General features: G+C 42.9%; 1 protein-coding gene across 3 annotated transcripts in view; it reads right to left on the bottom strand.

The window, feature by feature from the left end:
- The window catches only part of ENOX1 (ecto-NOX disulfide-thiol exchanger 1), a 210,923-nt gene that overhangs the window by 45,529 nt on the left and 142,974 nt on the right, over window positions 1–22,420 (bottom strand). The window contains exon 10 of one of the 3 annotated variants that reach the window (XM_021697870.2): window positions 21,875–21,931. The exons of the other annotated variants lie outside the window; for them this stretch is intronic. Within the exon in view, the coding sequence (XP_021553545.1) occupies window positions 21,875–21,931 (57 nt within the window). The remainder of the gene's footprint in view (window positions 1–21,874; window positions 21,932–22,420) is intronic. 3 annotated transcript variants of the gene reach the window in all.

Below are 22,420 nucleotides of genomic sequence, written 5' to 3' on the forward strand. Positions count from 1 at the left end.
CGTCAGCTATAACAACATTTTTCTAAATAGGTCTCCTGAGGCAAGGGAAACAAAAGGAAAAATAAACTACTGGAACTACATCAAAATAAAAAGCTTCTGCATAGCAAAGGAAACAACAAAACTAAAAGGCAACCTACTGAATGGGAGAAGATATTTGCAAATAACATACTGATAAAGGGTTAGTATCCAAAATATATAAGGAACTGATACAATCAACGCCAAATAAACAAATAATCCAATTAAAAATGGGCAGAAGCAATAAACAGATATTTCTCCAAAGAAGACCTCAAGATGGCCAACAGACACATGAAAAGTTGCTCAACATCCCTAATAATGGTGGAAGTGCAAATAAAAACTACACTGAGATACCACCTCACACCTGTCAGAATGGCTAAAATCAAAAACACAAGAAACAACAAGTGTTGCTTAGGATGTGGAGAAAAAGGAGCTCTCTTGCACGGCCGGTCTAAATGCAAACTGGTGTGGGCACTGTGGAAAACAGTATGGAGGTTTCCCCAAAGTTAAAAAGGAACTACCCTATGATCCAGTAATTGTGCTCCTGGGTATTTACCCCAAAAAACCAGAAAAACACTAATTCAAAGGGATACATGAAGGCCTATGTTTACTGCAGCATTATTTATATTAGCCAAGATATGGAAGCTGCCCAGCTGTCCATCAATAGATGAATGGATAAAGAAAAACTGGCATGTGTGTGTGTATATACATACATACATATGTATATATATACACACATACACATACATATTTACACACATATGTATACAAATATATAATGGAATATTATTCAGCCATAAAAAATGAAATCTTGCCATTTGCAGCAACATGGATGAAGCTAGAGAGTATAATACTAAGCAAAATAAGTCAAAGACAACAACATATGATTTCACTCATATGTGGAATTCAAGAAGCAAAACAAATAAGCAAAGGAAAAGAGAGACAGACCAACCAAGAAACAGACTCTTAACTATAGAGAACAAAGTGATGGTTAACAGAGGAGAGTGGTGGTGGGAGGGGAACTAGGTGATGGGGATTAAGGAGTACACTTGTGATGAGCCCTGGGTGATGTATGGAAGTGCTGAATCACTATATTGTACACCTGAAACTGATCTAACACTGGAATTAAAATTTTAAAAAATGAGATAAAATGTTAATTAATTAATTAAAACAAAAACCAAAGTAGTATATATGCAACATCAATTCCCTCTTTCCACGTTTTCACTTAGTGCCTACAAATTGAAATTATCATCCAATATTTGTCACAAGAGCTCCATCATCATGACTGGTTAAGGTAAAGGGAATACAGAGAGAATGTGGAACTAAATGATTTCCCAAGCCAAACTTTTGTTGCCTTTCAGCTAAGCCTGTTTTTCTTTTCAGCCATCTGATAAATATTTATGCTATATACATATATTACATGCCTACTGTATGCCAAGTAATGCTAACCTGTTAAGGATACAGAGTCCAGAGTGGCAAAGGTGTGTGCTTACCCTGGGGTCAACGAGCAATTCTTTTATGAAAGGTCTGTAAGAAAACTCGTAAGAAATGTTAGTAGATGAAGCTGGAGAAGTAGGTAGATCGTGATAGGGAGTTTGGATTTTACCTGGAAAGCTTAAGTAGTGAAGAGTGTTCAGCACAGGAGTTACATGAGTGATTCCTCATGGTAGGAGGCAAATGAAATTTGAGGCAAGGATGCCAGGTTGGAGTCTACTGCAAATAGTCTGTTTATTATTTTTCATGATAAGGGTTCAAAACCAAGTCAGTGGTGTGCAGAGTGCAAAATGTAAGAGATATTTAAGAGGCAGAACTAAAAAAACATCTGGTGAGCTGGTGGATGAGGTCAGTGTTGAGGATGAGTTAAGTGCCTTGGCGAATAGGAAAATAGAGAAAGAGGCAAGGATGGGAGATGATGCATCCAGTTTTGGAAATGCTGAACTTAAGTTTTCTATGACATCTTGTCAAGATATTTTGGAGAAAGTAGGATATAGAGGCTTTTGAACTTAGAAACAAGGTCCTGCCAGCTCTTTTTATGGGTTGTTTTTCAGGTTTGTGTTTACAGCCAGCAACCTTGATGTCTCCTTCTGGAACAAAGAAAAGGCTTGCTTACTATTTGATATAAAAGAGGTGCATTTCCCAAGCTCACTGTTCCTCTCCTGTCACATAACCCATTGCATGTGCTTCCATCTGGGTGCCTCTGTCAGGGGGTGATCAGCTTGTAAGATCCATGAGGCTAAATCTGGTGAAGCTGGGATGGCTGTTTGGTAGCACACAATAAAACCTCAAATGGGCACTGGCCAAAATCTTCTCCGAGAACAACCTATTACATTAGGGACAAACTGACCATAATATTAAACACCAAGAGAGCACATTTCAAAAAAGTGATTTCAAGTATATCAGGATATAACCAGTGTATGCTTCATCTCTTAACTCTGGAGAAAACATGAAGTCTATGTCGTTGCTTATGAATTTCATATTCTCTACCCAGGATGTTCCAACTTGTCTATTTAGTAATCAGGGCCACTTTTTTACTGAGCCACTGGATCATAAGTTAGACATGCTCTGCCCCTTTCTGAAAAACATCACTGCCCTTATTAGTCCTTCTCCTCCCAAATCTCTGGAAAATGGAAGGAACTTTATCAGAATGGGAAAGTTTCATCATTAAAAACGTAGAATTCTGAGGACTCTTTATCTTTTATTACATAAAATCCTTTACCCTGATGATGTAATAAGCCCTGAAGAATTGTGTGTCTGCTAGAAATTCTGGAGAAGGTGTTTTAGTTGCCTGGAGATTGCAAACTGGATGTGGATAAGAGGAGATGGGATTGCGAGGAAGTTATTAAGGACAAAGTGTTAATGGTGTATCAGGTGTGCAGAAGGAAGGAACATTAGGATGGGGATCAAAAGTTTCTTCCCAGTGAGATCAACAGGATTATGAAATAGTATTCCAAGGGAAGTGGCGGGAACACCATTCACTGGACCCAGTAAAAAGCACTCCAGACTAGAAGATGCTTGATAGGTAACAATTCTGCACTTGGCAAAGATTATCTAACAAATCTTTTCTCAGTCCACCTTTGAACTCTAATTTCTGTGAGACTGAGAAGGAATCATTAAAGAGCTGGAAGAGATTTTCAATAACTGGAAACTAGGTATCACAGACTTTTTCAAAGACTTCTTGAAGAGTCAGCTACTTGAAGGCAGAAATTTCCCCTCTAAGAGTCCGTATCAGTTACTTTGAGAAATGACAAAACTAATTTATCCATTTAGAAAAGCTCTTTCTCAAAAATTTACTGACCTAGAATCGTCTTTGTTGTCGTTGTTTTGTTTTTGTTCCCGTCCTTCCACCAAGCCCCTAAGAACCAAGAACATGGCTTCCCCAGCTTCATCGACTCCGTCCATTATTCCTTTCACTTCATTATTCCCGTAACCTCCTAAGCTTTAGTGCTATTTCCTTTCTACTACAAAGCCGCATGAATAGGTGGTATATACTCACTGTGTCTACTGCCTTCCTATCTGAAAGCTCAACTTTCTCATCAATCACCCCATTAACTGTCCTTTGAAAGATTTTCAGGGACTGTGTTTTCTCAGTCTCTTGCATGTGATATTTGACATCATTGACGTCAGCCCCTCTTAAATCATCTGTCTCACTTGCTCCTGTTACATAAAAGGTCCTGGTCTTTTTCCTCCTAAATTTTGTTTAGTTTTTACTGGCTTTTTAATTCCCGCTGCTGGTCCAGGACACAAGGAGAAAAAGGGTACTTTGTTCTTCCTCTTATACTCTGACTTTGGTACTTGCCAGAATTCACTCACCATTCTTTCTTCTCTAGTTAGTCCCTTTTACCAGAGATCTTTCATTCTCATGGGTTCAACTATCATCACTCTTAGCTCTTTGCCTTCTGTTCCTTATCATCAGCTGACCACTGGGCTTGTCTACTTGAATTTACCACTGCCCAGTTTGAGTTCAGAGTGAGAGGTGACTATGAGGTGGCGCAAGACACACCCCATACTTGAGTTTTAGCCTTGACTCTTCAACTGACAACTGCTTGACCTTGGGCAAGTTACTCAACCTCTTCAAGTGTTAGCTCACTTGTCTACAGAGGAGGTTGCTGGCTGGAGCCAGTCGTCTCTGGATAATGCTCCATGGAGCCCCATCAGCTCTACAGAGGTGATGCAGAAGGTTCGAAAAGCAGATCTCTAGAATTCCCACTCCTTGACTGCTTTCTTCTGTTTTGGATACAGGACTTCTGTGTAAAGCTTCATTTAAGGAAATTTCCTAATCCAAAAAAAAAAAAAAAAGTCTGAACCTAGGTCCTGCCTAATGTGGTTCTTCTAAAATTCTCTAAAATCTAATTCATCTCACCTGTCAGACTATTGCCTCTTCTAACTTTCCCATTTCTATTAGTAGCACCATCTTTCTTCCACTTGGGGCTTGAAATATTCATCTTATTTTGATGTATTCTCTCCTACTCCGTGAGGGATTCTAAGACTTCTCTAGATCTGAATCCTGTCAGGTCTCTGTGAAATGTCTCCCATGGCCCTTCCCCATTTCCACCACTGGCACTCCGCTACAGTTCTGCTAGTTTCTTGCTTTGATCACTGCAAGAACCTCCTACTTGGTCTCCTCCTCTGGTCTCTTCCTCTTCCAATCTACCTTACATGAGATTACCAGACCTGTTTTCTAAAATGCCACTTTCATCTTGTCAATCTCCAATTTAAAACTTGGATGCTTTCTGATAACCTGTGGGAAAATGCCAGATCAAGCCTGGCATTTCCGGCTCAATCCTACTAAAATAGCCTATCCCCTGTATATATTATGTTCAGGTATGTTCTCAGACAGCCTCATCCCTTTTACCACATCCGGCTCACGTTATACACACATTATATCCAAGTCCCATATCTCTCAGAGGCCTTTCTTGCAGGCTATTTGCAAGTTTTTCTTATCTTCACACATTTCCTATGTCACTTATGGGGCAGTTGATCATTTACACAGTTGGACAGAACTGACTCATCTGTGTTTGGTTCTTCAGTAAAACTGCCAACTCCTTTAAGGAAGTCACCATTTCCAAGCCAGTGAGGCAGTGTGGCCGAAGGAACCTATGTTCTAATTCTGTCACTATTATTTATGTTAACTTTAGACTCAACTCAGCTTCCTCTTATGTAAAACTTGGATAAGAAGCCAAGGTTGCTGCGAAGGCCAAATGTCCTATGTGAGACCATGCTTTTGAAAACTGTGAACTTTGAGGAAGATATTGTGGCATCATTTTTTTTTAAAGGTTTTATTTATTCATTTGACAGAGAGAGACACAGAGAGAGAGGGAACACAAGCAGGGGGAGCGGGAGAGGGAGAAGCAGGCTTCCCGCTGAGCAGGGAACCCGATGCGGGGCTCGATCCCAGGACCCTGGGATCATGACCTGAGCCGAAGGCAGACGCTTAACGACTGAGCCACCCAGGCGCCCCTGTGGCATCATTTTTATCATCATGATTTCCTTGTATTATTCTCAGGGCTGACTGGATACAGATCAGGTGCATAATGCATACCTGGGGTACTGAATCCCTGCAAGAATTCTGTACAAGACCTTGAGTGCAATTCTAGGAAAACATGTATGCAGAAGTGATAACTGTGACAGTGTCTAAATTGTGCATATTTTCTATTTTCTAAATGTTTGTGGCTGTGTTAGTCTGCTGCTATCCTTATAATTTAAAAGAAAGAAAAATAAGCCAGTGACATGCAGATGACATTTGGAAGAGCTATATGCAAGCACAGCCAGTAGCTGACTACTTCACTGAATACCACCCTGAGTAGACATCCCCACCCCACACCAAATAGGGAGACCTCCACCGTGTGACTCCTCTGTGGCACTCTGAGGGCTGATGGCCTCTATGGCTACTAGTCCAAGGTGAGGGGGACTGTCATCAAGATCCGCACGGTACGGATTCCCCATGTCACCTCCCACTCTGCCGGCACCACACCATAAGGCCCCCATTCCTTCCCTGCTTTCCTTGTTCCACGGCCTTGTTTTGCTGTTTGCTCTATTAAACTTCACACTGTGTGAAATCAGGGGCTCTGTAGACCTTAGTCAAGATGCTAATCAGCTACTTCAATAGCCTTTACTCACATTTTTTTTTAAAGTACCAAAAGCAATCCATCAAATGACATGACAGTCTCCCATAACTGTCAAGCTATTCCTTATAAGATTGCAACTGTGGTCAGGGGAGGAAAGAGAATGGAGATGCCTTTTACACTTTCCTTGATGAGCCAGTGACTAACCCATAGCAGGTGCCCAGTGGCTGACAGATGAAGGAATGACCCTAAATGATGGCCTGGAATAGTAGGAAAAATGATGGGTCTGAACAGAAGATGGTTCCAATTGCTACTGACTTGCTGTGTATCCTTGTTTCATTATTTCTGTTTGTAAAAAGCGAGATTTGAGGCCCATGATCTCTTCAGTGTCCTCTTGCTCCAAAATTCCGTGCCTGCTCTGTGCCCTTTTCCCTGACTTGGAACTTCCCTTCCGAATAAGGCAGCTGACTCAGTACAGAGGCTGTGTACTTACCCTGGATCTCAATGGTAATAAGAATTAGAAAGGAAAGAGGAAGCAGAGGGAGAAACACAGTGAAAAAGCAAATGGATGAGAAAAGTATTGATGAGAATGAGTAACTAAATAAGCTTCCAATTCTCTTATGGTTCAAAGGAAAGTAAGAATGCATCAGTCTCCAAGAGTGAGCAGGATCTCAGGAATTTTCTGTGGGTAAGAAGCCGCAAGGCCTCACTAATCTTACCAGTTGCTGAAGCTTGGTACCACCAGTCCCAAGGGTCACGGGCTCCCGCGGCCCTGTGCCCTTTTCTCAGAAGCCTCTGGTGTTCAGGGTCTGCATGAGGGGAGCCTCAGAGAGACCACATGAGCATGGACATGTCGGGCTCCTGCCCTCAGTCGCATCACACATGGTGCAACCCCATTTTATGGGGTGAGATGTTCTACCTCATTGGGGTTCAACTGCTGGACCCAGAGTACATGTATTATGTCCTTAGACAACTCCAAGAACTGTGTTTTCTAGGATTTCCAATTGCAAAGACGAAGATAGGTGAGAAATGGTTACAGGTTATAAAAGGGACCTTTTTAAGAAAGACAGGTGGAAAGCTCAGTGTGGTTTAGGTGCCGGAGGCATCAAGATACAGGATTTCTCCTGGTAGTCTTCTTTTCAGGTCATTCTTGGTTATATTTATTTAATAAATACTTAGATAGTGCTTACTGTGTGCAGGTAGTATTATAAGATCTTTATGAATACGAACTCATTTAATCCTTATAACAGCCCAATGGGGTATTATTGCATTCCCATTTTACAAATGAAGAAAGTGAGGAATACAGAGGCTAATGACTTGCCTAAGATCACACAACTAGTAAGCAGCAGATACCATATTTGAACCAATGCTGTCTCACTCCAGAGTCTTAACTACAGTGCAAGGCTGCCTCTCTTAAATGCCCTTCTGGCACCTATTACAATCCCTGTCAGTTGAAAAATGCCTGCTGAACACCGGGATCAAATCCTCTTCTGAGAGCTGCCTACAGTGTTCGCCCACTCGGAGCCAGCACAGGCCCTTGCACAGTCATGAAAGCAAAGCGGAGCAAGGCAGAAAGCCAGCAGGGGCCTGGCCGAGAAGCAGTGTGGGCAGGCGGCCCGCTATTGTTAGATGGGGACAGATTTCCTTTGGACAAGTGTGCCTTATAACCATGGCCTGTGTAACAGATAGGAATTCCAAAGGCAGAGTGCTGGGGCTGGAAGAAGAAGAAGATGCAGCACACATGCTCTCCTAGTTTGGAAGATGTAGGGGGAAGAGGGCCGAGGTCAAAGCAGCACTCCAGACCAAGTGTAGGCCGCATGCAGGACTAACTAACAGGGGAAGAGGCTCAGGCAGGGGGACCCGGGATGGAGCTCCAGCCACACCCCAGTACATGATCATAAGGCCGAACCACTGAGGTGGCAGGAAAAGTGAGAAAAGGGGGCAGACACAGAAGCCATTCTAAAGAAAGAATGGACATTCTGTGTGCGAAAGAAAGCAAAGAGGAGAATTAAAAAAATTTTTAAACCAGTCTGGATGACTAGCAGAATAATTCTACTAGAATCAGCACAAAGTGTGAGAAGTTCAGGCTCCAATAATTTAGAAATTCCGGATGTGAGCTCTTGGAAAGGCAGCTGGAAATCTGGCGCATGAGCTCAGGAGAGCGGTTGGGCCGGGAATGACCTTCCAGCCCATTTTCCATCTCTCTCCCTCCTGCACAGTCCCACAGCACCCCTGTTGTCCCAGTGCGCCCTGTAACCTCAAGAGTTGCCTGGACTTCGTGGGACTGCGGGACAATGTCCTTGGTACCTGGCGGAGTCCCTTGCACATAGCGCATCTGCAACCAGTATTTTTGAGAGAGTAAGTAGTAGACTCTCAGTAATGTTTGTTGAATTAAATCCATCGAATGGGTCTGTTACTACACAGAGAGGATAATCATAGGTGAGACTGAGTGCCAGTGATGGGATTCGGTCAGGACCCCTCACAAGCAGACTGTGAGGAGCGTATACAGTGGACAGTGAAAAGACCAGCACAGTCGCTTCGGCTGTTTTGCATTCTTTCGGTTCCTAAGTGCATTTGCTGAAGCATCATTTTCAAATAAAATCATTTCTTTACTATCTTAGGTTGAAGAAGGTAAAAAAGTTAATTTTTAGTTTATATCCATTATTAATGCTTCCAATATGTTTTTAATTTAAATATTAACTTTTTCTGGAGACCATTATAAGCTTATAACTTTGTTCTTTTCCTTTCCTTTCCAAAATTTAAGACCGTCCTCCAGTTCACTTTAATTCTTAGTAATAACCTTTCTTGGTTTTCTCATTATAAATTTAATATATATTTTTTTCAGTGTAGAAAAATCATAAAATATAAAAAGAAAATAGAAATTAACTGAAACTTGCCTATCCAGATATAAGCACTCTTAACGTTCAGATATTTACCTTTTATGTTTTATATATATAACCCTCCCCCCCACAAATATAGAACATGATATACGTATATATTGTTATTGTTTGGTTCTTAATGAAAAATAGGAATTCTTCCACATGCACTTTTAAAAGAGAACAGAGACTTTGCAGGAAAGACTAATTTCAATTTTGTAATGTTTCCCATTAAATAGTAAGAGCATCACTGCTGTCTGGATCATAACTTAATTATGGCTATGACAGTTCACACCATGCTTAAACTGTGCTCTCAAGCTGGCAAATGAATGACTTTCTTTTGGCATAGTCTTGCAACAGTCCTATTAAATACACAAGATCTAAAGATGAGAAAAAAATTCCTTTGTATTCCAGTAACTCCATTCATTATTTAAAGTGTATGTTGTGGTATTTTGAGTTTTCCTATGTGCCATTTCTAGATGTTCCCAAATACACTTGATCTCAAACATAGCCCTGTGTTTCTCTTCAGTACGTAAAAAATGTAACCCACACTGCGATACCTACGCAAGTACAAACCCTTCACAGCCTGTGGAAGTACGGACATGAAAAATCTCCTTAACCAATAAAAACGGAGATGCAAACAGAAGAGACTAAAGTGAACTACTTTTAAATGTATGTACGTGCATCCAGAATTAGTTGGTTTGATTTATCTCGTATGATACTGACTCTATTGCTGGTAAAGATTAATTGTATTATGGTGCTCTTGGCATGTTATTTTCCCAGTCCGTTTCTCAGTATGACATTTCTTATTTTTCTCTGCTACAAAGCACCCACTATCATAATTTTCACCTGCTGAGTTTACATTACTAATGATAATATTAAAATTCAGAGGTTTTTTGACCTTTATAGCAGTAAATTAGGTCATAAGAATAGATGGGATGCAATCACGAAGAAGACATTTAATTATTATTATAGTAAAATCAAATTTCACAAGGTTGGCCAGGCACACTATGAGAGCTCAGTAAACGTTAAATAGTCTCCCCTCCCCAACACACCAAAGTCCAGTTCTCTCCTCTGTGTTCTTGCAGACACAACACGAGAGATATTCCAAGAACTAAGTGTCTGGATTGCTGGTGCACGGTGGATGTGTCATACGAAGTCCTCTGAATAACAAATAATATAAATAATGGTCATGACGATAATACTAATATGTAGCCCTTGCTGAACGCTTGGTAGATGCCAGATGCTGGTACTATTATTATCCCTGTTTACAGATGAAACAATTGAGGCACAAATACGGTGAGTAGCTTCCTAAGTTCAGGGACCTGGAAAGTAGTGGGTCTCTAAGACCGGGCCCCAGGCAGTCAGACTCTGGAGCTGTTAGTGTGCACTGCCTTCTATTTGAGTCACCTCTCAGGGCATCACAGCTTCTCCACTTCGTTCAGGCCCCTCGTCCGCCCCAAGCCCTCTTCCTTACTGAGAGCCAGTCTTTGGTGATTGCCCTTTTTTGTCAGATGGTGTCTCCTCAGTGGGCCATGTGCTCCTTGAGGACAGTGACAGGCTATGATGGCGTATGTTCCCCACACAGCATCTGTGTGTGGATGGACATGGCTGGTTGTGAGTCCGCTGTCTTTTGCGTACTCCAAATGGATGTGCTTTCTTATGAACCCGAGTCTGGCAATTACTTATTGTACAGTCTTTTCTTTTTGAGGGTTGGATGGCAGAAGGGTTCAACATTTGGACTAAATGAAGTCCCTAGACTCCTCGGTTCAGCACAGTTTGACTGGAATTTATTGGGCCTCCACCACACTTACATTCATCAAATATTTTTCAAGCATCGACTCTATGGTGGGCTTTGTGCTAGACAAGATTCACAGCTGACTGATAGTAGTTCCTGCCCTCAAAGAATGTAAGCGTCCAGAGGATGACAGGCATGCAGAAGATAGTGAAATACAGTGTGACCTAAGCTGTGACAAGGCTTGGCCTTGGGTGCTGTGGAAGCCCAGAGCAGCATGTGACCTGGGCGGGTGGAAAGCAGGTGGCAGTCATGCAGAGTGTGGTCTGGCATCATGTGGGAGCTTGTCAGAAATGCAGATTTGCAGGCCCTAGCCCAGATCTGCCCAATCTGAAACTCTAGTGTTTTAAGAAGCTCTCCATTAGATTCTGCTGCTTGCTAAAGTCTGAGAAATACTGCCTTCCAGAATGTAAGACTCATAGGCACACAACAATTAGGCAAGAACACATACTAAATTAAACACATACTAAATTAAACACATAACTAAATTAAAATCCATAAGAGTTAGGTGAGGTGATCCCTACCACCTCAGTTCTAACTTTCACAGTCTACAAGACTTCTGTACACATCTTTTCTTTAAATTTATGTATTTAGAGAGAGCACGTGAGCAGGGGTGAGGGGCAGAGGGAGAGAACCTCAAGAGGACTCCTCACTGAGCCTGGAGCCTGAGATCACGACCTGAGCTGAAATCAAGAGTCAGATGCTTAACTGACTGAGCCACCCAGACGCCGCTTCTGTACACATCTTAATGTGAAGTGGAATGGAATACGTTTACCTTCAAGATCACCTGCAGATAACATACACAAGGAAGTGTGTGCAGCTCTCACCTAAGGCCAAGCAGATTCACAGAGCTGTCCTAGGTTGCCACAAATTCTACGTCAATTCTACCATCAGTTGGTAAGTATTTTAAATGTGCAACAACCCACCCACCTACGTAGGCTCATCGTTAATGGTAGGTTCTGTAAGGCACACACACGTCACCTGCTGTTAAGGCACTTATGCCTGAGTTGAGGCGACAGGCCCATCATGGCTTGTTCAGAATGTTCGGAATGCTGATAAATACCATGCGAATATGGACAAGATGCTAATTGATTTGGGCTGATCTTAGGATAAGGCCCCAAGAAATGGGAATTGAGCTGGGCTTAAACACAGGTGGAATTTGCATGGCAGGCAAACGTAGCTCATCAGCATACACTGAACAGTCTGGAAATGGTCCAGACAAAGAAAGGCACTCTGTAATCTCATGGGGAAGCGGACATAACAATAAAAATGATGGTGATGCTGAGCATCATAAGCCACAAATCTCCCCTACAAGGGCAATTTCAGGGCTGGGAAGGCTGAGGTTTATAGGATTTTCTTGAAAAAAAAAAAAAATCAAATGAACAGAAATCTGAAAAAAACGATGAAATGTTCCAAGGCTGGTGAGTCTCTTCAGGGAAACCTACAGAGTTTTTGGAGAACGGCTGCCATATACCTGACCAGGCGCGGCTTGCAAGTCTCTGGGGGATGGGGCATGTTCATAAGCAGGCCACTGCCTAGGCGGGGGACGGCAGAGACCTCCGTGCTCCTGCCAGAACTACTCCCTCATTTCTTCAGCAAAAGTCCCCCAGGCTTTCTATAATGAATCTAACCCACGATGGCCTCTTCCTGTGAGCACCAGCTTGCCTCCCCAGTTCAGCTTGTGCTCTGCCCGAGTTAGGAGCACATGGAGGGAATTCACACTGAGGTTTGGTTTGCTGAAATTCTGAAATTCTGTGGTACCCTAAGTTAGATTTAAAGCCAGAGTGTGAGTTTTGCAACCTGCCTGGAGGTGTGAATATGAAGCTTAGTTACCAGTGGCTACCAACAGGACCTCTGGCGCCTGGGGGAGCTGCTGGGCTGGGTGTCCCTCTGGGCACGTGTGGGGGCTGGGACGGGGAGGGGAGCCACACTTGGCCGGCAGCGGACTCGCAGCGCGGTGGATTGCCACCTATTAGGCCCTAGAGAGGGAGGGAATGGAGAGAGGGTCTCCATCAAGGCTGGGAAGAGTTTTGAGGTTGAAGGATTAGAACACATTTCACCTGATTGTGGGTAGGTTGAACATAATTCTTTCCAAGTGCAACCTTTGTAGTTACCCCCAGGAAGCCCACCGATACTTTATTTTCAGATTAACATCTGAGCTTTTCGCTTCCAATTCAAGAACCTATTTTTGGATAAGGTTTTCATGAAGTGTGTGTAGTCGTGCAGGCAGAGTTGGCTAGCAGAGCCGGCACGGGGTGTGGGCCGGTGAAGGGCACCGCTCTGCTGCCTGCCGGGCCTGATTCAGAGGGGGTGGCCGGCAGCAAAAGGGGGGGATGGAACAGGAAAACGTCCTGTCGCAGCCTTTCCCGCCCCTCTCCCCTTTTTGCTTCTTCCCATCTCTCCACCTGCTTTTCTTGTCATCTTCCTACACATTTCCTCAGAGATGCCACAGTCCAGTGAGTTATGTGGCAGTATGATGGACGAGGTCTGGAGACAAGCAGTGTGTATGGAAATGGGGAAGGCCCGCCTGGCGCCGTGTCACAGCATCCCGGGGAGAGCCCAGTGTCGCAGATGGGGCGCTGACCACCGCTGGCCCCCGGGCTGGCTGCTGGGTTTCTCACCTCTCCCCTTCCTGCTCTCCTGCGCCGTTTGCACGAACTAGGAGTGAGGAAGTCCCGTAGAACATTTAATAGTCTAACAGTCTCGGGAGCCCGGTGGCTCCACAGGAAAATGGGACTCAGAACGGACCTTTCCGGACTCATGAATCCCTGCTCCTCGCTCTTGTCAGACCACGAATCTTGGTGCTGTGTCAGCAGGAACCGAAGTTGGTTGAGTAAAGGAGCCTCCCAAGACTCCCCCTTATGGTCTTTGTGAGGCACTAGAACAAACCTCGGTTTCTGTTCACCTTTTCGACTCCTGGCTTTTACCCACAAATGTTCCCAAACTTTCTCCCTATTCATTTTTGATCAGCAGATCGGGGAGCACTAAGCTGTAGAGCTGTGATTAGGCCCTCTGGGTTTCTTTGACTTTAAAATGATGTTGCTTGCACTCAAGTCATGTCTGTGTGCTTATGCATGCATCTCTTGTTGATGGTTTGGGGCTTACATGTATCTTCTTGGCCATATTAGACATAAAAACTTAATTTTCTATTTGGGATTATAACTCATTTTGTTTTTAATTGATCACTCTTCTCAGTCTCATGCACTTTTCTCCAGAGGGTAGACAAGCCTCCCTGGGGTAAGGGTGGCCTGGTTCTGTGAGCCTGTCATCTGGGGTCCCCCCGAGAGGACAGGCTCTGTGATCCTGAGACCACCAAGAAGTCTGACCTGCAGTTCACAGCACAAAACCCAAATAACATGTCTTGCTATTATTCTTCTAAATTATTCATGAAGTATATAGAGCTTGCCTTTCTCTTCAGAATGCAAATATTCTTGGGAGTTGTTTTTCCTCTCCTGTTGAGGACCTCAGTAGCCTCTCTATGTGGTAACATCCAGATGTTAGTACTGGCTGTGTATTTCACCACTTACCATGTCCGTGTTGAGCTCTAACAGTTTTAAAGAATCTATGCATCTCCCGCCATCCCTAAATCCCAATCAAATGGGAATCTTCCACATTTAAAAAGTGCTAAAACGGTAGGGTGAATTAACTAATAAGTTGTTAATGTTCACTGCACGCTGTCCGTGACAGCAAGAACAAATATTTTTAAGTCCCACGGCAGGAACTGATTAAAACTAGAGCATATCTGTGGCATGAAGTATTAGGTGGTCATTAAAAGTCATGTCAGAAAAATACTTAATAACATGGGGAAAGGCTAATGATTTATAAAAGGGGAAAAGCATAGGCTGGAAAACTGCCCATGTGATATGCTTCAAGTGAGGTAGAAGTGTGTACGTGTACACACAAAGATGAAGGAATTACAAACAAGTGGAAACATGAATTTCTCAGTGGTGAGACTGTAGGTCGTTTTCTTTTTCTTTATATTTTTCTGCATTTTCCAAATTTTCCATAAAAATAAATGGTGCTTTTAAGATAAGAAGCATTCATAGATATGGATATTGGATCTATTTGTTACCATTTTTCCATTTTAAACAATTGCTTTTGCTTCTACGTCAGGTAGGATCATTCAGCCTTTTAGGGAAAGTACATTTGGTCTCCAAAATCGAAAACTTTTGTTTCAGATCTTGGCTTTGGCTATCTAGGTAGCCATGTCTGTGTCAGGCCATTTTACATGGAGCTGAAATTTAGGTCTCTTTTGCCTATTCTTCTCTAACCTGGCCTGGTTGGAAAGAAGGCATTTCCACTTCTCTAAACCCAACCTGTCAGCTTTATTAGACATGTGCTTATCCCGTTACCTGCTCCAAATCCATTAAGCAGCTACTACCGAGTTGACTCCTATCCTGACAAAAAGGACAGACCCATAGCCCCCAGCTCCAGCTGGGGAAATACACTGTCGGTTGGGAGTGAGGAGCTTGCTAAGACAACTTCTCAAGTGTTTACTGGAAACAAAAGCACGGACCATGAAGCCAGCCTCAGCCTATTTTTGATGGCAGGTCCCTCTTGTCCTTCCCTGGGGCTCTGTGTGAGCCAGAAAGTGGTACAGGGCCTCTTCCAGGCATCGGTCCCTTTCAAGAGTGCAGGGTTGGGATGTGTTTGGGGTTGTTTTTAGACAGAATTATGGATTTCATGGTAATAGCAGGACATGTCGTTAATTCACAGCAGAAAACGTGGTAAGGCTGCTGGGGGGGCGGTGGGTAGGAGTGGTAGAGGATGGGGAAGGGGGCCAGCAGGAGAAAAGCAATAATGCTACAGGAGCTGTAATTTGAGGAGAAGACCAAGTTCTGGATGTCAACATTTAGTATATGAGGAGAGTCATATATTACAGGGTAAAGGAAATTTTCATCCACGACAAGTCCACCTTCTTGATTTTTAAACATCTACCGAGCAAGGGTGACCTCAGGCACCTACATATGTGGGTCCCTCTCTCCCTGAAGAAAGACAAAGTGGCCACTGGTTTTCTAGTTGAGCTTCTCAAGGGTCCTAAAGCTCCTTATATATCTATGTATCACATCCCATTCCTGTCAGAATCTCTTCTCCATGGAGCCAATCCTTCTGATAAAGGGCTCATCTCCAGAATTACTGGAAACGTGCAAATAAGTTACTTTACCAAGTCCATGATGCTCACAGTGATACTAACTTGATGGTGGAGAGTGAGCCCTGATAGAATGACACAGAGGACAAGCAAGTTTTGGTAAGGGTGGGGCGCGTGAGAGGAGGTCAGCTTCACCTGGGCTAGAACCACGTCGACATGACTCACCTATGGATCTCCAGAACCTGGCGCAGCACCTGGCCTGTGGAACACTGGGGTAATAACAATACCTAACATGTACCAATGGTGTCCACACCGCTAAGCCATGCTCACGATAACCCTGTGAGGCAGGTGTGATTATTACCTTCATTTTAGAAATGAAAAAAATGTTGGTGCAAGGTGGTAGTTATCACTCAAGGTCTCTTGGACAGTAAGGGGCAGAGCCAGGATTGAGGCCAGGCTGCTTGGTGCCCAGACCTGATCCAAACCCCTACACTCTGCCGCCTCCCCACTCAATGACTACTTGATAAACAGAGTGAAAAGAGGATGGCAGGATAAAGTGGCAACTCCGTAAGGCTGAGGGTGGCGGGACATGGTGAGAAGAGAGATTCCCAGGGCTGGAGGAACTGTGATGTCTGTAGTCTCACTCCCCAGTCCCGCTAGGCTCATGCTCGCCAGGTCAGAGGCTCATGTGGCCCTCATAGAGCCTGTGGGATGAGGTTTGGGAAGAGCGAGTCCTTTCCTTGTCTGCTCCCCTCCAGTTCCAGGTCGGGAAGGCCCCCAAGAGCAGGTGGCAAGTTGTTATGGGAGGAAAGGATGGAGCCCAGTTATCTTTGCCGTTTGAGAATATGGGCCCATTTTCCCATGGGGCTTTTCTTTTTTTTTTTCCTGCCTTGTTTACCACATCAGTGTATATTTTTACCTCTCCTGCTCGCCAGCCTCAAGGATGAAAGCCACATTCTGAAACTGGGCAAAGGACCCAGCTCTTGCAGAAGTTCTGCCATAGACACCATTAAAATACATGGTTAAGAGTGGCTTTCCACCGCGGTGTGCTAAACTTGAAGAATGTTCTTCACACAGTATCTCTTCTCTACACTCCTAACATCTTTACTCCGACAGATTTAAAGACAACTCTGAGGATTTACTTTCTTACAGAGGCAGCGTGAAAAACTGAAAAGTCTTTTCTCTTTTGTGTTTTTGTTTTATTGTTGGGTGGGAAGGGTGTTGTACTTGACAGTGGGAACCTTCAGTATCATGAATTAAGTCTCTTACAGGCTGCAAATGATTCCTCTGACCCCAGTGTGTGAGCCTGAACTGGGCAACCAGAAGATGTGGTGTCGCGGCTTTAGTACAGCAGACACAGCGTGGGAGCAGTGGAAATTCGTGGGAAACTTTTAGACCAAACTGTTCATATACCGCAGGCTTCAGCAGCCACTTTACTTGATTCTTCCAACTTCCTACATTTCTCGCATCCTCTCCCTTCCCCTCCATGTTCTCACCAAACATTCACATGTAAGGATCATAGATGGGGGGATAGCTCTGGGAGGAAGGTCATCAAAAAGAGATGCAAGATGAGCACAGATGATCTTTTTTTTTTTTTTTTAGATTTGGGTATCTGTTATGCATAATTACCAGGGGCCAGCCTAGTTGTTTAGCAGTTCTGGGGATTAGGAGATAGCTCAGAGACAGAGATAAAAAGAAAATTCATAGTTTGCTTTTTAGGAAAGGAAATTGGGTCTGGCATAACTGAAATCTCTAAATGAACTGTGATCAAAGCTAGTGTTAAACTCAGCTACACTTAGAAGGCTGGACTGCCCAGCTGTCATTCATGTATCCAGTTCCAAACAGAAGGAAAAACCTATTTAAAATCAGAAAGTGCAGTTACTCTTGGAGAGCAAGGCCTTTGCAGGTGATCTCAGTTTCTGGCTCTGATTGTTTTAAATCAGACCTCAGAAAACTTTTCTCATGTGCATGAGCTTGCAGATCTTGTGACAGGGGATAAGGGTAGGTTTTGTAAGGCGCTTTGGTTTGGGGACCTCAGGTGGTGTTGGTCAGAGACTGGTTGCTCAATAAAATGTAAAAAGAGGAGAAAAATAATAGTAGCACACCAAATCTAGGTGTGGTTAACATCCCATCAGCCTGACAACTCTTGGTACTAAGGCAACAGAGTTAGTAAATTGCAAGACTAGACATATTTTTTATGGGTCCTTTCAGGACTACTAACGGATACCATAAGCGTGCATCTGCTACACCACATTCTAAATGCTAAACAATTCTGTAAATCTGACGCTCCCTGCCAGACTTGATGACACAGCTATTAATATACGGTATCCCCCAGAAACAAATATGAAAGATGCAGAACAAGATTTACGGGCATGTTAATTACAGCATTATTTATAACAGTAAAAAATGAGAAGTTAAATGCCTAACACATAGGTCTGTGGTTCAATTATTGCATATCTACATTACGCAGTCATTAAGAATCACGTCTTTGAGGAACATTTGGTGACAAGAAAAATACTTACGATATAATGAGAAATCAAAAAGGTACAAAACTGAAAACAATATGATAATATATATTTATGGGTTTTTCCCTCTGGTCATATATATGCACATGACTGGAAAGGAGGAAAATAAAACATTAACGGTGGTTATCTCTGAGTAATGAGATACTAAGTGTTTTTTTAACCTCTGTATTTTTTTTTCTGTAATTTTCCAGTTCCTTACGAACTACTTCTTCTACAATAAAATGTATTGTTTTTAAAAAGCACTTGTCAACTCTCACAAGAATATCCAGCTAAGCCAGCACTGGTCCTATATAATTGTTATTAATAAATAATATATAAAATTTCTGCCCATGTGAATAATTATAGTGAAAAAAAAAAACTGTATGTCTTTGTCAGTAACCTCTAGGCCAGAGGCTTTAAACCTCATGATCTGCATTAAAATTCATCCTGTCAAAATCCCGCCTTCCACATTAAATACTATTTATGTTGTTAAGTAAAGAGAAGGAACTGGTATGTTGAGTACGTAGTCTGAGCCAAGTGTTTATGCACATGGTTTCCCTGAGCACAATTATGGATGGGGAAGGTAAAGTTCAAAAAGGTTGAATAACTTGCCCTGGTCACATGGCTATTTGGGGGTCAAAATGGACACAAAACCTCTCAGTCTGGTTTGAAAGCCTTGATTTCTTCTACCACCGCAGAGCTAACAGAAACTTTAGATGAGACACAGACTTCATTGCAGACATTTAAAAATACCTCCACAAGATATTGCACAGTGCTTCTCATATGTGGCTAAAAAAACTAATTTTTGTTTCTTTTCATTCACATCACCCCAGTGAAGGTAGTAGGGAAACTGCCCAAAGGAGACAACACTACAGACAAAACAGAGAAAGACAAGTGAAGAGCCCACCTACTGGGAAACCTCTGAACGAACAGGGAGTGATTATGATGACTACCCTCACCTTCGGGCCGGTGAGGCAGTGGCCACCAGTGGTGACCAGCAAGTGTGGCTGGGCTCGATCTTCCACAAATATCTCACTCACCTCTGGTTACAGTGCTGCTCCTCCCTCCTACTTGGCCTGAACCCCATCTCCCAACGGTCATTTCTTCTGCTGATTACAAAGCCCACATCCTGCATTCCAGAGAGGAGTTTTTCAAAGCTAAAAACTTTCCTTTAGGAAGGACAAAAGACCTCAAAGATGATCTTCCACTTTTTTCATTTAATAATGAATGGCTTTTGATATTTCTCAAAATCAGAGCCTAGCGACTAGATATTGTGGTAGGCTTATCTTCACAAGTATCGTCAATTTAACCAACAGATGAGCTCATAATCATAACTACGTCCTGCTCAGAACCTCAGTTACAAAGTAATTCCATGTCCATTCTCTCATTTGCTTCTCACCATCAGTCTTATGGAAAGAAAGGCAGGTAACTCCATCCCCATTTACAGACCAGGAAACTGAGGCATACTGCCATTTTGGCTGGCTTGCTGGATTTGACAGAAGGCACAGAGGGACTGATTGAGGGGAGAGAATGTGAAGGTTCTGGTTGAGAATGTGGCAGCAGTGTGTCATTGGAGGACAGGACCCTGGAAAAAAGCTCTAGGGTAAGGATGGGGCTTATGAAATGTTTGAGTGGGAAGAGAAACTACTTAGGTAGAAATATGGCCTGTGGAGAGCTCTGTATGAATGGCTTCCTCCTCTCCTTTTCTACTTTCTCAGTCCTCTCCATTCTTCAGAGCCAACCCAAATCTCACAGCTCTGGGAAGCCGTTCTTTTTTTTTTTTTTAAGATTTTATTTATTTATTTGATGCACACACAGAGAGAAAGAAAGAGAGAGAGCGCACAAGCAGGGGGGAGGGGCAGAAGGAGATAGAGAAGCAGACTCCCAGCTGAGCAGGGAGCCCGATGTCAGGCTCAATCTCAGGACCTTGGGATCATGACCTGAGCTGAAGGCAGACGTTTAACTGACTGAGCCACCCAGGCACCCCCCGGAAAGCCATTCTTAATTATCCACCAGGAAGAAACCATAGTAATACTACCTTAAGGTTTTCACGTGCCTTAGCTCATTACAACATCGTGACACATTTCTGAGGGTGGCTTTGCCATCTGTTTTACAAACAGGAAAATGAAGCTCAGAAGGGCTCACCTGTCACCTGCTGACACGGTTAATAAGCCGCAAAGTCCAGATTTCAAACTACATCACGTCACAGTTGCCTCACCTTCCTGTACACTTATCACATCTTGTATATCGCCCGAGTGTCCCCTCATTCCTCGACTCAGCTATAAGTTCTTTTTTTTTTTTTTTTTTTAATTTATTTGACAGAGAGAGACAGCGAGAGAGGTTCGGAACACAAGCAGGGGAAGTGGGAGAGGGAGAAGCAGGCCTCCCTCAGAGCAGGGAGCCCGATGCGGGGCTCGATCCCAGGACCCTGGGATCATGACCTGAGCCGAAGGCAGACGCTTAACGACTGAGCCACCCAGGCACCCCTCAGTTATAAGTTCTTTGAAGGCAGACAGCAAGTCTTATGTTTCTTTGTAACCACCCCCACTGCCAGTATTTAGCAGAGGTCCATGTACACAGTACGTTCTCAATAAACGTCAGACATTAAATATCTGTTTGGTAGGAACAGTAGTTATTAAGAGGGATTTTTTGGTACTTTGTATGTCAGGCTTTCTGCGGTATATAATTAAAACAAGAGTGAACATGACGTGTGTAATTTCTCCTAGCTCTAGCTTAATCAGGCATTCATTACCATGTCTGATTCTGTGTTATATGAAAAGAACTGCTTAGTAAACATTTTCTGTGATGAGGATAACCAAACACATACAGATTATCGGAGAGATTTTCAAAAAGACAAAAGCAAAACCATCAAACACAGGGAGAGACAATGATCTGCAATGGCATAATATTTCACCTGGGACTAAGGACCTTCCAAGGCAAAGAGAGTACCTGACTAAGGTTGGGCAACTGGATACCAAGGAACACTGAGATAGGAAGTCGGGGTGCTAACTGGGATCTTGTGTCAAGAAGATGGATGCACCACGCTACTGTTCCGGGTCAGAAACAATGTCAGAGGCAATGCTTTCAAGGGCTTTTCTGAGAGAAGGGGTTTGCTCTGAAACCTCTCCAGCATAACAATCATTTCATTACCATCTTCAGTGACAAGAAAACTTAATAAATATACATGCAATATACAACTTATTACCTTGTTTGGCCCCATTCCATTTGTCCTCCCAACCCATCATTAGTGTATAGCTTTGAAAATATAAAGGGCTCGAAGAAATTCGCCAAGATGAGAATTTTAACAATACAGATTGGCTCAAGTACCTTGAAATTGACGTTTGGTAATCTCAGCTAATAAGAGCAGTGCCTGTCTACCATATTTTATTGCCAAACCATTCATAGTAATCTTAATAAGCCACTGAGAGGCAGGGCTTCTGACTTCTTTGGTGTTATAAATAAAGTGCCACGTACCTGTGGGCATTCAACCAACATCAAGAAACAAGAGCAAATACCAGGTTAGCGGTACTTACATTTGTGTCCTCAGGGCTGTGGCCATTGGTCTCGACCATTTCCTTGGTACCTTTTAACTGCAAAAGAAAAAACAAAAACAAATCAAAAATCCCAAATGAATAAGCAAGCATATCTGTTAAGTATGTATCGTCCTGTTAACTCTGATTTATCTTGAGGTCACACTTTATAAAACCTTTCGAGGAAAAAAAAAAAAAACAGATGGAGCACATAATTCTAATGAGTCTTATTGAAACCAGTTTGAGACCAATATTTTATAAAACTTGATGGCTGGCAAAAAATAAATGGGTCTTGGTCATTATTTTTTAAATAATAAGATTAGAAAGCAGTTCCATAGGCATAAAATGTATAAAATTGGTTCTTAAGAATAATAAATGATTTCATTTCCTAGTTGTATTGCTATTAATTTCAACCCTGCAGTGTTTGCAAGTTGCCACCAGCTAAATGATGTTATACAAACGATTACTCGTGAATGATGTATTTTCGGTTGTTCTAACACGCCGCAGTGCTACCCGACATGTCTTCTTGAGAACATATTTGAATGACTG

This window comes from Neomonachus schauinslandi, chromosome 3, assembly GCF_002201575.2.
Source record: "Neomonachus schauinslandi chromosome 3, ASM220157v2, whole genome shotgun sequence".
Taxonomy (NCBI): Eukaryota; Metazoa; Chordata; class Mammalia; order Carnivora; family Phocidae; genus Neomonachus; species Neomonachus schauinslandi.